At 51.2% G+C, this 16683-nt stretch overlaps 1 protein-coding gene across 2 annotated transcripts; it reads left to right on the top strand.

Moving 5' to 3' along the window:
• The first annotated feature begins 10762 nt into the window (after positions 1 to 10762).
• Positions 10763 to 16574, top strand: LOC120664680. Of its 2 annotated transcripts, XM_039943974.1 has the most exons (17): positions 10763 to 10985; positions 11696 to 11759; positions 11981 to 12089; positions 12256 to 12318; positions 12596 to 12696; positions 12793 to 12859; positions 12949 to 13020; positions 13828 to 13989; positions 14450 to 14523; positions 14609 to 14706; positions 14914 to 15021; positions 15112 to 15206; positions 15315 to 15452; positions 15554 to 15601; positions 15749 to 15863; positions 16102 to 16199; positions 16288 to 16574. In XM_039943974.1, exons 1-17 carry the CDS (start codon positions 10913 to 10915, stop codon positions 16375 to 16377), a joined length of 1575 nt encoding a protein of 524 aa, XP_039799908.1. In that variant the 5' UTR covers positions 10763 to 10912; the 3' UTR covers positions 16378 to 16574. The 2 variants fall into 2 exon arrangements, with proteins under 2 accessions (XP_039799908.1, XP_039799909.1); XM_039943975.1 differs by lacking the exon at positions 15554 to 15601 and having other exon boundaries at positions 10777 to 10985; positions 16288 to 16572.
• The last annotated feature ends 109 nt before the right edge of the window (positions 16575 to 16683 follow it).

Genomic DNA, 16683 nt, shown 5'->3' with positions numbered 1-16683 from the left:
GAGACGAATCTAATGAGGCTAATTAATCCATGATTAATCAATAGTTAGCGGATGGTTACTGTAGCATCACTGTTGCAAATCATAGATTAATTAGGTTCATTAGATTCATCTCGTGATTTACAGACCATCCATACAAAAAGTTTTGTAAATAGACTTCATTTAGTACTTCAAATTAGCAAAATTCCTCTGCAAAATTAGCAAAATTCCTTTGCAAAATTTTGCGTTTACGGGGTGGGAACTAAAGGCCTTAGCCTAATTCGAGAGCCCTCCTGATTTGTAGTGTACGAGAAAGGGAAGGAGGTGTGGGAAGAAAAAAGAAGAGAGAAATGTAAGAAATGGAGAAACGGAAGTAATTCGAGCCGTGTTTAGATGCCGTAGAGGCAAAACACAAAAATTTTATAAATCGTTTGCATGGTGTACTAAATGTAGTCGAAAAATAAATTACATTATAAAAATATACTGTAAATCGCGAGACGAATCTAATGAGCATAATTAGGACGTGATTAGACACTAAATTGCTACAGTAATACTACAATAAACATACTCTAATGATGAATTAATTAGGCTCATTAGATTCGTCTCGTACTTTACAGACGAGATCTGTAATTAGCTTGGTGATTAGTCTACATTTAATACTTCAAATATTGAAGATTCTCTGACAAAAACACAAAGTGATCTAAACACACCCTCGATTTCCTCTTCTTCTCTAGCGTATGTACGTGCAACATCGATCTATCTCGGCCCAATCACACCAAAAGCAAACAAAACGTCCAAATCGGCAACTACTACAGAGCATATCGCGAGGCGCCGCACGTTATCCCGCCCGAACCGTGCCATGTTGCTTTGGTGCACCCAGGCGCATCCACGTACAGCACCCCCCCCCCCCCCCCCCCCCACACACACACCCATTCCATCCCATGCACTACCGTTGCCACATGCCGCCGTCCAGAAGGCAGCAGTACGATGGATGGCAAAGTTTTTTGACCGGGTGCGGAGCCACGTGTCAGTGTCACTCTGGGGCGCGCGGCTCCTTCCGCTGATGCGTGCGGGGCCGCGAGGATAGGTGCCAGGTGGCACGTCGGGCGGTGACGTGCACGGCTGCACTACGCACTCGCTGGTCGTTAGCTGTGGGTGTGAGTGTGCGTAACCTTTACACCTCGCTCCCCGCTGTGCGTCCCGTCGTCGTCGTCAAGGGCGGTGACGCACGCGCGGCGGCACGCGGCAGCCGCCGTAGCGCCCGGCGGCTGGCGCCTCATCGCAAGGTAACCACCGTGGCGACCGGAGGCGCCGGCCAGATCGGGCGATGGGACGGCACGCGCACGACGGCGAGACCGTGCAGATAAAACCCCGGCCGGACAGTCATCGGCTAGCTCATCCGATCCATCTGGCGGTCAAACCGCCGCCGCAGTCGGCAAGGTGCTCTGGATCTTTCCTGGCACCGTACGTGTAGTCGCATATACATGCATGATCGCCTGATCGTGGGTTAGATTCTTATACAGCGGGGAGCTAGACAGTCCTAGAGGTACAGGTAGTCCCGGCCGGCAATCTCGACAGCTCACGGGCGGTGCGAGCGAGCGAGGCGAAAGGGCACAGTGATCTTGAGCTAGCGCGCACCCAATCCGCCTAGAAAAAGGCGAGGGGGAGGAAGACCGGCCGCACCAGACGACGACGCTGCAGCAGGTGGGGGGACGCGCGCGAACATGGCATGAGTGACACGATAAAACGATCCGAGACAGACAGACAGGGATGCTCGATCGATCGCCATGTTTTTGTATATAGTGACTAGTGCGTGAGTGGGCGCCGCCGCTGCTAGCTACGACTCGGTAGTGGACGTGAAGGGCCAGCTAGAGGGCAGCAACAGCAGGGCGCCAGGGCCTGCCCGGGTCGGATCGGATGGACGACGGACCAGCGGAAAAGAAAAGAATCGCATGCCATGGCATGGCATGGGGTCGGGTGCGCGGCTGCGGCGAGGAAACACGATGATGGCGAGCAACGAAAAGCCGGGGCCTGGTCACATGGGCACGCGCTGGGCGCATCGTAGCAGAACTCGCCGCAGGGCGCGCTCGCGTTCGTGCGCTCGGCCGGCCTTCGGATACGGCCACAAGTATGCGTGCTCATGTAGCTGTACGTATAATGCCGGTGGGGCCATGCTCGTACTACCGTACGTGTAGCACCTCGCTTTGGAGTTTGAACAAAACGATCTGCGCTGCTCTGCGGGGTCCGTTCCGCCTGTGTCTTCGACTGCGCAGGTCCCGGGCGCTTTCTTGATCTGGCGGCTTGGCACGCGGGTGGCTGGCTACTGAAACTGTTTTCAGAGTTCAGGTTTTCAGCTCGCCGTTTTGCTCTTCCGGGGAGGACGTGGGCACGGAGCTTGCTTGATCGCCGGCCGGGCTTTGCCTTTCGCTTTTTTCCTAACGAACGAACTGCCTGCCTGGGACTATGAGTCTGCTGGCCGCTTGATTCGCTTTATCTACCTGGACTATGATCAGCTCCGAGCTCTCATCATCATCGGATCCACGCACGCGCCGTCATGATCTGATCGCCTGGTTGTTCCACTGGCCTTAATCGAGCAAGCGATCATTGTTCGTCACTGCCTGCTTGCGTTGCATGGCGCTCCTTGAAACTTTAGGCCGTTCTGTACTAATTCGTTCACCCGATCTAGCTTTTGGTGCGAACTCTGAACTCCTCTTTGTGCTTTCCGTGTATGGGCATTTTCTGAACTCTGAACTCTTTCTCATTTCACAATGCCAGCTAGTTTGCCTGGCGAAATTTATCTGATTGGGGGTCCTATTTTCAGCTACAAAGTTCCCGAATAGAAGAATGCCAGAATGGCTCACGACCTGGACGCCTGGCCCTAACTGCTAACTGCCGATTACGGATTTGTGGGAACCAAGCCACATGCCCTGTAGGAATTCGGCCAAAGCACATGGCCGAACTCGAACTGCAATAGAAAAGGCCGGACAGGGGGCAGAGGCGCGGCAGGGATGCCACTCCTTCGTTTCTTCCAGCAAATAGATCAATTGATTTGACTACCACATGTTTGGTAATTGGTACTGTTTTTTTTTAAACATAGATGTTTGGTGCTGTACCAGTAGTACTGGAATGAATTATAAGTGTTGCGGGTAATTTTTTTTAGCTAAACAGGTTGGCTAGGCTGTCAAGGAAGAACGACCGATGGAGTTATAGGTCTTTCTTCAGAAAAGAAATTGTTTCAGAGGTTACCGCTACATTGGTCAGCAGGAGTCTAGCGGTCTGAACTGAACCTTCGTGGTCAGTACTTGGAGTCGCAGAATGCAGACTAATCATCATGCGAAGATGATTGCCTTGTCAGATTAGGCCAGTCTCAGTGCACTGTTTGATGGTACAGGTACCACAGCTGATAATTAGGTAATTGTGCCGTTTAAGTTTTATGGAGATGAAACTCCTCTTTCATTCTCTGAAACTCCTTCCTCTCTCTTTGCTATGTCAGCAAAATTGATGATGTGGCCTAGAATTTAATGCCATGACACTTTCTATGAAACCTCCATCAAGATTGGCCTTATACTACTGTGGATCTTGGTTGGACTTGGTAGGTGACTACAGTAGAGACAATCTTAATTATCTTGTGGAATATTGTCACCTAAGATGCGAGGGAAAGGAGGCAAAAATAGTGCTGATCGGATGTTCATACTGAGCTACTGAAGATGCTAACTAAGTTCTGAAATGCCAAAGCCCAGAGGACACAACGTGTCCCAGCTGGTACAAATTAGTATATACATTATCGTTAAGCAGTAGGTACAACTGCACCAGTGCTGTGGCTGTTCACTTAGCTTTCACAGAAACGAACGAGGCGCTTCTTTTCATTGTCTGATAGGCCAGGCCATGTTTCCTTGTTTAATTCAGGAAAAAGTCCTTTTGACCCTGAACTATTGGCCGAGTCCGAGTTTCCTCCCTGAATTTCAAAACAGTCCGAACTGGCTCCTCGAATTCCAAAAACCGTGCAAACGACCTCCTTGAGCGGGTTTGAGGGCGATTTTTTATTTTTATTTTATATTTATTTTAACTGAATCTTTGAAAAATCATAATAAATCACAACAAAATTATAAAATAGAAAATCCAATTTTATATACTTTAGTATAATTTTTTTACTATAGCTTTAGATATTTTTTTTTCTGTAATTAATTTATAGCTACAGTTTTCGTCGTACAATTATGGTAAATTTTTTATGATGGGCTAATCATTGTCGTGGTGCTGCAGACCACAGTCGGGTGGCGGAAGGCACCCGCCCTAGCCCAGAGGGTGTGTACTCGGGGGTTAGCTAGTCCTAGATGGATCTCACTCAAGAACACGATGAACACAGCAAGATTTAGAGTGGTTCGGGCCGCCGGAGCGTAATACCCTACGTCCACTGTGTGTTGTATTGCCCTCCCACGAGAGTGAGAGAGTTTTCGAGAGCTTGTGTGTCTGGAGAGCCTGTAGTGCGCAGTGAGCGCCTCCCTTTTATATCTCAAGGGAGGCACGTACATGGTTGTTGGGTCCCCGATAAGTGGGCCCAACGATGTAGTATAAAATAACGTACTGTTCATACATCATGGCGTCGCATGCAACGGGGATCTCTCTCCTGGAATCCCTTGCCTGCTCCTGGAGTCCCTCGTTCATCATGTCCAGGCGCTGTCTTGTCGGGACGATGCCAGACATAGCTAGTGGCGTCGCCTGCCACGTAGCTGAACGGGCAGTGTAGCTTGCGGCGTAGGCGGCATGATGGAAAAGTGCCGTGCCGTCGTATCCATTTAATGTTGCAGACGGGCTCTGCGCGGGTGCGGCACAGGCGGCTGCACTGTGTATCTTGGTAATACGCGGTGCACAGTGAGGCCTGACAAAGGCTGTCCCGCGTGCCGCGGCGATAGAGCACGCCTCAACCACCGCATTAAATGCGGTGGGTGGGCGAGTCTCCTAGCGGAGGACTCGCACACGAGCCCGCGCCCGTGCCTCCGGAACACGTGGCGGCTCCGGACCCCCACGCGGTAAGGGGGTCCGGATGGACGCAGGAGGTCCCGGACCCCTATGGGGGGTCCGAGGCCTCGGCTGTCAGCTCGGAGCTTCACTTCCTTAGAGACACGTGGCGTCTCCGAACCCATCCCCAGGCAGGGAACGGGTCCGGGGCCGTTGGCCTGGTGAGGAAAGAGCCTGACCCGTGGAGCCTGGCTACTCCGTCCTTTGTGCGCAGTTACGGATAACTACGCGGGTCCTGTCTTGCTGTAGTAAGAGTGGGTATCCCTGCTACAGGGTACCGACAGTGGCCCCCGGGCCCACCTTGGGGGAGGTACGAACCCGTAGGTGCCCCTACTGCAATTTGGCTCTGCATAGCTTGAAGCTTCTTACTGCAGGGGTCTTGACCGGCTTTGACCATCCATCGGGTTGTTTGCTGCCTCATCACATCGCAACGGCTTATTGACTCATGGCCCCACGCACAGTGGTTCACCTAGTCACGCGCGCGACGCTCGGTATTGTTGCGGCCGGAGTAAACGGATCATTTACCACTGGCGCAGTTCCCGAAAAGCTCAGCCACGCCAGCGCTTAATACGCGCACGTCAGCTCAGCTTCCGCCTCGCTCCGCGCGCATGCGGGCGACAGTTCAGATCCCGTCTTTTCGCACCCTTGTTGGTTACCCGCTCACCCCGACAGGTGGGCCTGGGCCCCCATGTCATGGACTGGGCGGTTAACACCAGGCGCGAGCGTCGCTTGGGTTCCGGCGACGGTTCCGGGGTGCGCCGGTTGAGTCAGGCTTTATAATGGGGCGAACCGCATTCCGCGGTTACTTTCCCGCATTCGCCTTCTTCCTTCCAACCTTTGCGCCCCTTTGCATTCGAGCTTTCCTTGCCCCTTTCCCCCCTACGCAGGCTGCTCCTCACTCCACCGAGAGATGGCGTCCCTTGCTCATCCCCGCCGCTTCCAGACCGAGGGAGAGTTGAACACAGTGCGCCGCCTGCTTGGATGGAGTGCTCAGGAGACCGGCTGGGGGGTCCGAGCAGGCTCGATTCCCCTTGGCAACCTCCGCGCCGGGGAGTTTGTGCTATTCACCTCGCACACCTCCACCGGCGTGGGACTGCCGATTTCTTCGTTCCTGCTGCTGCTGCTGGAAGACTTCGGCCTCCAACTTCAGCACCTGACGCCCCACTCCCTCCTCCTGACATCCATCTTCGTGCACTTGTGCGAGATGTTCGTGGGAGTGCGGCCCTGCGTCATCCTCTTCTGCTACTTCTTCATTCTGGTGAGGTCCAGAAAGAGCAAGGATGAAGTGGGGGGGTACTATTTCCAGATAAGGAGTGACCTGCCGACTCCTTACATTCCTGGCCTTGCTGGCGGAAAGTGGGAGGAGTGGCGCAGGGATTGGGTGATCGCCACCACCGAAGCCAACGAGCGCCTGGCCCTGCCGACCGAGGGGCCCGCCTCCGACCGCGCAACCTGGAGGGCCAAGCCGTCCCTGCAGCCGGAATTCGACTCTGTGCTGGGCAAGATCAGGTCGCTGGCGGAGAGCGGCCTCACCTCATGGCACGTGCTTGGAGATTTCCTGAAGCGCCGGATCGCTCCCCTGAAGTAGCGGCCGCGTCCTGCGTGGAACTTCACTGGCCTCAACGACTGCAGCAGGACCCACCGCGGGGAGGGGAGCGACCTGACCCAGGAAGCCTCGGAGGTCTTGGTGCGGAATGTGACGGGAGACGCCTTCATCCCGGAGAACCTGATCCTCCCTCAGAGCATAGTCCCCCTCTGTGAGGACTCTGCGAGGGTGGCGGTGCTGGCTACCCTGCCAACTCTGGACGACGGGGGACTGGCCCCACGCCAGACCGGAGGCGACTCGAACCGCGAGCTCCGGATCCCTGGCGCGTCCGGGGATCAAGCTACACTGAGCGCCGCGGGGTCCGGCGCCACCACGAAGGGGAAGCAGGCCGCGGCCAGCAGCGCCGCCACAGCCGGTTCCAGCCAGGCACAGAGCAGCTCCGGTGCGCCGTCGGGGGATGCAGGCCGGCGCAGGCTACTCAGGGGCGACGGGACCCTGGTCTCGGAGCCCGCCGCGAAGCGCCAGAGGACCTCCGAGGGCGCGGGCCAGGGTAGCTCCCGGGTTGCCGGCCCTCGCGGGTCCTCTGGGGCGACTGCACCACCACCATCGCCGCCGAGGAATTCCTCCCGCCAGCGGCAACAGCAGCAGCAGCAGACGCAGGAGCAGTTGCAGCGGGCGCGGGAACGGCCACAGCAGTAACAGGTGTAACCCCTGGGTCGCGCCCGTGCCGCAGCCACGGGGACAGCAGCAGCAGGAGCAAGCCCGGGTTGCGCCTGCATCGCAGCTGCAGGAGCAGCAACAGCAATAGCAGCAGCTGCAGGAGAAGAGGCCGGGCCTCCGAGGACGCTGGGTGCCCGGTACTTCTGGGTTAGTATTATCCTGCTCTATTCCCTTGTGCCAGGTAATCTGCTTTTTGCTGAAGGCTTCTCCACTTTATTGCCAGGGGTCGTCGCCCCAGTAGTTCTTCCACCAACGCCGGTTCGTCGGCTGGTACCCAGGCGCCCGCGGCCTCGGCGTCGACGGCAACGGCGACGGCGGGTGCGGGACCCTCAGGTACAGCGACCTATGCCAGCCCGGTGGTGCGCGACGTGATGCTGACAGGCGCGTTATTTCCAGACTCAGCAGCACACAACGCTGCGGCGGCGGAGGCACCTGCGGCAGAGGCAGCAGACACAGCGGCGGTGGGGGCGCCGGTGCTGGGTGCAGCCGCGCCCGACGCAGCGACGGCGGAGGCGCCGGTGTTGGGTGCTGCCGGACCCGACACAGCGATAGCTGAGGCGCAGGCGCTGGGGGCAGCCGCACCCGACGCGGCGGCGGCGGAGGCGCCGGTGCTGGGCGCAGCCGCACCCGACGCAGCGGCGGCGGAAGCGGCGCCGGTGCTGGGCGCAGCCGCACCCGACGCATCGGCGGCGGAGGCGCCGGTGCTGGGCACAGCCGCATCTGACGCGGCGGCAGCGGAGGCGGCGGAGACAAGTGCTGCAGCAGAAGCCCCCACCTCCAGCTCCGGTCCTGTTGCAGAGGAGGAGTTGGAGGTGGTCTTTGGCAGGCGGCTCCTGCAGCTCCAACTCCCGGAGGAGGATGTGACTCCCCTCCCCCAGGTGATGTTTCAGGTCCGGCGGTCAATCGAAGAGGCAACCTCCTCCGCCGAGACGGCCTTCCGGCGGGAGTGGTCTGCTCTGGAGAGCGAGCGCCAGCGCCTCTCCGACTGGCACACCCGCCTGGAAGCGCACACGAAGGCTGAAGCCTCCCGCGCTGCAGAAACTCGGTCGAAGCTCAAGGCGGACCAAGAGGCCTACCGAGCCAACCTTAAGAAGGTGTTTGACCGGGAGTTCGCAGTGTCGAACCGAGAGAAATCCCTGGCGCAGCGGGAGCAGGATTTCACCCTGGAGGTTGTTGGCTTCGCGGCTCAGCGGTCTGACCTCGAGACTCGTCTCGCGACTCAGCAGTCCGAGCTGGAGACTCGTAGCCAGGACCTCGAGGTCCGGAGGCAGGAGCTCGACGTCTTCTCTGCGACTCTGCAGGGATGGCGCGAGCAACTGCAGGAGAGAGCCAGCCAGCTGACTGCCGACGAGGCGGTTTTGGAGGAGGGCCGGAAATCCCTCGCCAAGCGGGAGGCCCACACCACCGGCATAGAGAAGGAACTTGGGCGCCAGCGAGACTCGCTCAAGAAGTTGAAGGACCGAGCGGAGCAGAGGGAGGCCGAGCTCGAGGAGAGGTCCCGCGGGCTCGAGGAAAGGTCCCGCGAGGTGGAGGTGGCCAAGGCGGCTCTGGACACCCGGGTGCGAGAGGCGGTCCAGGAGGCGGTCCGGAAGCACCAGGAGGACCAGCGCGCGGGAGCCCAGCGGATCGCTGACTGGGCGGCCGAAGCGAGCCTCGCACTGGTGCCATTTGGGATGAGCCCAATCCAGGTGGCGGAGCCGCCAGCTTCGATAGCTGACGCCCTCCCAGTGTTGAGTTCTGCTTCGGATAGGCTCCATCGTCTGGAGCCAGTCCTCGCTGGTCAGCTTGAAGCCGAGGGTCGCGAGCTGATCCGGATGGTGGCAGAGCACATCTTGACCTGCCTCCGGAGCCATGACCCGGCCATGTCGCTGGCGCCCGTGGTCAATGGCCCTGTAGCGGAGACGGAGGCCGCCGCTCAGGACAGCGTGCGAGAGGTCGTCGACTTCGTTGCCGCCTACTTCAAACGGGAAGCTGTGGACCCTTGAGCTGGGCATTGTATCTTTTTCTTTTTGCACTATGTAACAAACACTGTATTAGTTGAAATTTTTGAAATAGAAGAAACTTCAACTTAGCTGTTTGTCAGTTGTTGATTTGCGGTATGCAGCACCCCGGCGCCCTGGCCCCCTGGCGGATAGGTTCAGTTGCTTGGACCTGTCTGCCACCTGAGCCGTAGAAGATACTCCGGACCTCCTTAGGCATAGGGCTGCATAGTTTGTAAGACGAGCAAGCGCCTTGTTCCCTGTGTAGCATACAGAACTACAGGGAGAAGAATCAAATTCACTTATATAGTAGCAATGATACTGCAACTTAGCCGTTTGACGCATGCAGAATCCATTCATGATGTCTGGGACGAAGCGGATGCTCCGGGCCCCCCTGGGAGATAGACTCAGTTGTTTTGAGTCTGTCTACCATTGAGACTGGACCTTGATCTGCACGAAGGGTTTGAAGCGGATGCTAGGACCCCCTGGTAGGTAGGCTCAATGGTTTGAGGCTGGCTACCACCAGTCAGGACTTAACCTGTGTACTACTTCAAATTTACAGCTTAGTAGCAGGCCCGCGGGACTCATCCCTGACTAGTGCCAGGCTGGTACAAGGTCCGGGGCTCTAGATGCGCAGGTCCAGGTTGCTCAGTGCTTGTTACAGAGTGGTGGAGTGTGTAGGCTTAGGGTACAGGACCAGGCTAAGGCGCTACACAGGGCTCCGGACCATTCCAGGAAACAACACGATCTTCCTGGACCTGGCTTCATCGTCCCAGGCCTCTCGCAGCAGCGGCAAGGTCACTTTGTTGTACTCGATCCTTTGAGATATAGGACTGGACATGCCGTGTTGGACTTAGGAAACCAACTCTTGAGCTGGAACGGAGTCCAGGCCCTTAATTACCCGGCTCCAGGTACTAGAGTACTCGTTACAGGGTGGTGGAGTGTGTAGGCTTTTGGGTACGGAACCAGCTAAGCGGCTACACAGGACTCCGGACCACCCCAGGAAACAAGCACCCGCTCTCCAGAGTAGGTCCCTACAGATCCGGACCCTCTCCAGCAGCAAGAGGGTCCGGATCTGTACGACAGTCCAGCAACTCAATTCAGATCTTAGTTGTAGCAACAAGGGTAGAGGTCCCCGCGGGGGTCAGAAAAGTAAAAACTTGAGAATCGGAATGCGAATTTAAATGTTGACATAAAGACAGAACTGGGTTTATATTTCATATACTACAGAGTTATGATTACATTCCACGTCTTACAAAAACGCTCTCGAAAGAAATAAAAATTTCACTCAAGTCCACTGATGCCTAAAGCTCGAACGGCCCAAGCTAAACGAGGCCCCCAGAAGGCCAGAACTAACTGACAGATGAAGAGGTTCCGGCCCCTGGGACTTCCAGCGCTTGAAGACACTTCTATACGGCCCAATCACCGCGGACTGTTCCGGATAGAGACGTTCCCCTCTCCGGGCCCGCTGCCGTTAGCGCGGAGCGCCACGCCGCCCGCACCCGCCCACGCGGCAAGCAGCATCCGGGCAGCCGTGCGGCGTGCGCCCCCCTCCCCCCGCGGTGGTGGTGCGTGCGTGCTGGACTGCTGGTCTAGTGGTCTTTCTCCTTCCCCAAGCCAAAACCCAGAGAGAAGAAGAGAAGAGAAGAGAAGCGCGGCGTGGAACAGCACGGGGATGGAGCCCTCGCCGGCTCCGGGAGAGCTGGGCGCGATGCTTCAGGCGGCGGGCGACTTCGCGTCCTACCCAGGCAATGCCTCCTTCCTTACCCCCTTAGGATTTGGGCGGAGGTAGTTGCTCGTGTTTGGGCTGCCGCCGTTCTGGGTTGCTCCGTTTGGGAGGAGGGGTTTTGCTTGTCTCTGGTCGTGATAACGGATCGGGTCGCTGCGGGTGTGGAGCTTGGTACGCTAGAACCCTAGCAGGGTATCCTGACGGGGGCGGGGGCTTACTTCGACACTCGATCGATTCACTGCTTGATTCTGCTATTGGTTGGAAAATTATGATCCCATATGCTGCTCAGTGTCAGGTTTGGTGATCTGAGTGGGTGTTATCATTTTCAGGTTTAGCTTCGACATATGCTGTATGCTGCTCAGCTGCTGTGGGCCTGTAGTGCCACTACATCATGTTTTGTCAGCGACATTATGACTATTTCTAGTTTGATTTTGAAGCTGGAAACGCTTAATGGATTGTAGTTGCTCCTTCCATCGATGTGTGTCTTTGCGCCTGAGTATGTTTTGATGGAAGCTGTTTTTTCCCACCAAAAGAGGGGGAGGGGGGGGGGGGGGTACAAGTAGGACAGGCAGATTCAGGACAGAATAATTTTAAGAGAAGTACATCTGTCTGCTGAATAAGTGCATATTGAAGACTTGAATTTTAAAAGGACAAGTCAAACTTTTGAAAGACGAGATAGGTTAGTCATTTGCTGACTAGGTGACTGAATCTGTATTTCATTTGTTGCAGGGTTGCATAGTGATGATACTGTCAAACAGTTTCTGGAACGATGTCCTCTGCCTAAGCTGTTAGGGTAAGCCTCTTTTCCTTCCTCCAATGTTTTGAGTTGTCGCTTGTCATATGTTCCTGTGCTATGTAATGTCTTAACATGTTTGAAGCTTATGTTTTGTGATGTTCTCTTACGTTGACAAAGCCAAAATTTCTAGTTAGCGCCTCACATATATTGTCTACTGGCAGCTTATGTTTGCCATCCTGTTTTGTTGATAGCTGTTGTAATTTGTCTTCGTCATGTAGGGCATTGCAGAGTGAAGCTGATGCACCTGGGATGGTTGAGACTGTCACAGAATGCTTAGACAAAGTATTTTCTTCAAGATATGGAGCATCGCTTCTGCCAAGCTATGGTGTATGTGTAACATTCTCCCAATTTTTTATCTAGACATGTCTACCTACAACTCTTACCTAGACCAACATAGTAAAAATATCTTACAAAATGATCATTGTATCTTCTTTGTGAGAACTATCTTATACATATTGATAACTAAAGTCTTAATTGCACTCTTATCTTCCAGGCATTTATTCAAGCTGGATTGCTCACAGACTCAAAGGGCATCAGAAAATTAGCCTGCAAAGCTGTATGTACCTGAATGAATCGGTTTTCTAAGTTTTTTTTTTAGATTTGGATCCCGTAACCTTCAAGATTATTTAATATGGACTCAACTCATCTAGTCTAGAGTAAAAGTCACAGTGAACATTGTGTGCTAGCAGCACAGTTGTGTGGTTTGCCAACTAATGCAAACCCCTTTCATGCATGCTATTTTTCATGTCAGTTTGAAAAATGCTCTAAAGTTTTTTTGGGAAAACAATGTCTCTAACCACTGACTGTGAAAGAATTCGATATAACTATACCAGGTACTCAATCTTCTTGACAAAGCTGAAGATAGTGCTGCTGCGGTGGAAACAGTTGTGCAGCACAATCTGTATCCTGTTCTAATCAATTGTTTGATTGATGGGTAATTTATTTACGCGAATAAACTTCATTTAACAGGCTGCATCATATGCATTGTAACTTGTTGATAATTTCTTATTGATATCTTCGATTTCCGCAGAGATGAAGAGATTTCAGCAATCATTCTTGATGCTGTGAAGCGTTTAGCAGAAATTCCTAATGGAGCTGTGAGTCCATCAATTCATCTTGAAGTATTCACTATCTTCTCTGTTCGATGGATCCTGTAGTCATATTGTAGTCTATTTCCTGTTTATAGGAAATCATATTCCCACCAGATGGTCAAGGATCCGTGCAACTTGACAGAGTGGCATCTCAGTCATCCTCTTTGGTATGGCGTCGTGTGTCCATTCTTCTGACACAGTTTTGCAGAACTAACCAATAAACGCCCCTGTGGACCAAGGCCCGTCTACATGCACAACAACAGAAGCAAGCATGAGCATTAAAACATACCAGTTAATCAATAATGCATAAGTGTATATCATCAAAATCTAATATAATCATTACTATTACTGCTACATTTCTATTTTCATATATACTATATCATCTTTGCTTGTCGCTCTTGTTGGGTTTCATCTCTTGCCTACCTCAACTTTCTTGGGACAAAAGGCTTTGTTTGTTTTGATAATGGCACACAAATACTAATGTATGAGGAATCTGTTAATATCATTTTCATATGGCTGCCAGAGTATATGTGTAATAGTAATGGCCAAAGTTCCTGCATGCATCCTTCGCTCTAGTTGCTCAAAAAGTTGTATAAAAATGGTGTGGTGGAGAATGCGCGTTAGCTCAATGGCTTTCGCGCTGGTTGCTCAATCCGTTGCTTGCTTCTCTTCTGTCTTGGAAAAGTGAGGATTTCCTATCTGATCCAAGGGAAGGAAGAGATGTGGAAAGTGTTGCTGTGTCAAATCGAGATTGTGTGAGTTCATCTATTTTGGAGCAGAAGTTGTAATCATAATCACTCTAGTTATTTATCTTCAATATTTTCAAATATCTGCGCATTTCCCTTTCCCGGTTGCTAACAGAATAAGATTCAAAAATAGAGTGAAGTGCTTGTCTATGTTTTACTGTATGCTCTTACTGTTTATCTGCAAGCCACAACATGATTAGATTCTATTCATGTCTATTGCAATTGTAGGCACGGATTCGTATTCTATCTTTGATAGCCAAGCTCTTCACTGTTTCAAGTTATACTGCTACTGCCATTCGTGATTCAAACCTTCTCAGCATATTTGAAGATGAAATAAAAGATAGAAGGGATATGCTTAAAACCCTCAGCGCACTGGAGGTCCTGTATGAGGTAAAAGGATATTTTGTTCCGTTCATCTGTACCATTTTATGTTTGGCTTCCTCCATGAGGGTCGTTATAAATACTTTGATTTATTTGTTTATTTTTCATAAAAGGATTTCTATCTGGAACTCTGTTTTTTAAGGATAAGGTGCTAGTACGTTCGATAGAACAGGCCTATTTTTGGCTTTGCATGTTGGTGTGCAATTTGTATTGGTTCAGAATCGTGATTCATTTGCAAAAGGATTGCACTAGTATTGTTTCAAATTACATGCTTATGGCAATCAGTGTCATCGTATTGTTATAATTGTGGTTTCTTTCTTGCCTATCATTCCTTGTCACCATACTACATAACCTGGAGTCGTAGGTATTTTGCTATCAAATGAGTCATAACGATCAATGACTAAAAGATTCTGGAATTTCTGGGAGAAGCTATATATTTTGGCTAATCGTGTCTTTTATCACACTGCAGCTCGTTGAACACCCTCACAGCAATATTTTCCTGCTGAAGACCAACTTGCTTCAACTCATAATTGATGTGATCAAGTACCTGCCTTATGCCTCTATATCTCCATGTTTTCTTCTGTTATTTTTTCAGCTATTCTAGGTTGACTTTTCTTTCCGTGTGCAGTGACTCCTCAGCTGATTCTGTCATACGGTCAAGAGCAACATTAATTAGCGGGAGGCTTCTTTCTTCAGTTGATGCTTTCACAGTGATAGACCAATCTTGTAAGTATCATTATTTTCAGTTGCCAGACTTCTGTTCACTAATTTCTCCACAACTTTGTGCATTGAATAATCTTTATTGCATCAACTATTCTCATCTCCTATAAAAAGACTTCTCATAATCCTGATTTAAATGTTATCGAGACTCACCTTCTGTGGTCTTCTTACATGAGGAACTAGGCAGACTTAATCAATATCTCCTCTTGTTAGGTGTTACAAACCTGCTCGCGGCCATAGACAAAATATTGAAGATGGAAGAAAGCCAGAATACTGATGAAATTGAGAGTGCATTGGAAACCTTAGGTCTAATTGGTACAAGTAAGTCATGATTCTGCTTGTTAGTATTGGATTTTTCACGAGGTTGCCATAGCACACCCTTATTGTTTGTTTGATTTTATGGTAAAATAGCAACTCAAGGGGCACATTTCCTGCTGACATCATCAAATGTTGCTAGACATGTTGTCGAGACATCCTTTGACCGACAGGGCAGAGGTAGACAGCTGGTAAGTTCCTGTACATATTTTCTTCTTGTTCCACTGCCCTTGTTGCTGCTGGTAAAGCAACCAGATTGTCAGAAACTATACCTCTTACGTGTTATGATACATGTTCAGGCTGCTTTACATGCCTTTGGGAGCATCTGTGGCGTTGATAGGCAAGAAGACCAAATGAAATTGGATGGTCAAGCTGAAGAGTACTTGAAGCGCTTGGTCTATACCACCGCTGCAAACAGTTCAAAATTAACTCCTTCAGTTAATAGCAACACCTTTTTCTAGTGTGTCCATTTATCTTAATTGCTTTATGGTTCTCCCTTGCTTAGTTGGGTCTGTTTTTGGGCCTTATTGTTTCCCAGGCTCTTCTTCTATCAATTCTGCAACAAGACCCGGATATACGGGTAGCTGTAAGTAGCTGATGCTTGATAAAGATACTTTTGCATAAATGATTATTTTCTTATCCCATTACCTTGGATATTGGTATTGTGCGCAACCAGATGAATTTCTTGCATCTACATTTTGCCCCCTGAACACATGCTCTTGAATGTCCGCAGGGCTACAGAGTAATATCAGGACTGGTTGTCCGGGAATGGTGCTTAAGGGAGGTTTGCTTAAATTCAGAGATAATCAGACTTGTTACAGATCCAACAATGGAGACAACCAAACTTGGTAAGGAATTACTACATCTGGTCCTAATGAAGTAATTGTAACCATCTAAACTTGTTTCAGCAGGAGCTCTGCAGATTGGTATTTCTTTTAGCATTTGAAAATGTGCTTGTGCAACTGGCTAGAACTTAATATGATGTCATGCTTAAGTCATCCATAATTACTAATCCTATCATGGGCTATGCTAATTTCTATCTAATGGACCAATTATTTCAGTGGTAACATTTATTCTCTGTTGTAGGCATGGAAGCACGGTACAACTGCTGCGTGGCAATCAACAAGTCTTTATCGTCCTCGCAACTTCTGCATGAAAAAAGTCTATCTGAACTCATTGGGAAGGTATGCTCTCGTAGGTCTCCCAGCATCTGCCATTTTTATTGCCTGAATCGTGAATGCTAACCAGCAAAACAAAAATTTTATGGTGCAGTTGAATGATGCGGTGAGACGGGGCCCTTACCTTTCTGAAAGGAAGCGCGTGGAGGCGCGGCCAGTGGTTGTCCCTGCAGAGAGGTTTTAAGTTTACCATACGTCTGATGCAGTTGGCTTTCTGTATGATAAACACACACAAAAAAAATAATGATGTACAAAACATTCTATGGATGCAAGGCATGCTGGTTGATGCAGGCTCTTAACTGGCAGGAGGTTGCCTGTAAATGGGACCCATCATTTGCAGGGCCATACCAGATTTTGTGAAATAGCAGGATCAGCCACCGCTCTCTGCTCTCTTTTTCTATTTCCTCCGTCCACGAAAGAATGCAATTATGGGATACATGCAGATCAAACTAGTTTAAGTTTGACCAATTATTTTAAATAATAATAGTAT

The sequence above is a fragment of the Panicum virgatum genome, chromosome 3N (genome assembly GCF_016808335.1).
Source record: "Panicum virgatum strain AP13 chromosome 3N, P.virgatum_v5, whole genome shotgun sequence".
NCBI lineage: Eukaryota > Viridiplantae > Streptophyta > Magnoliopsida > Poales > Poaceae > Panicum > Panicum virgatum.
The sequence above is the reverse complement of the archived record's forward strand: the minus strand, read 5'-3'. Positions and strand labels throughout refer to the sequence as shown.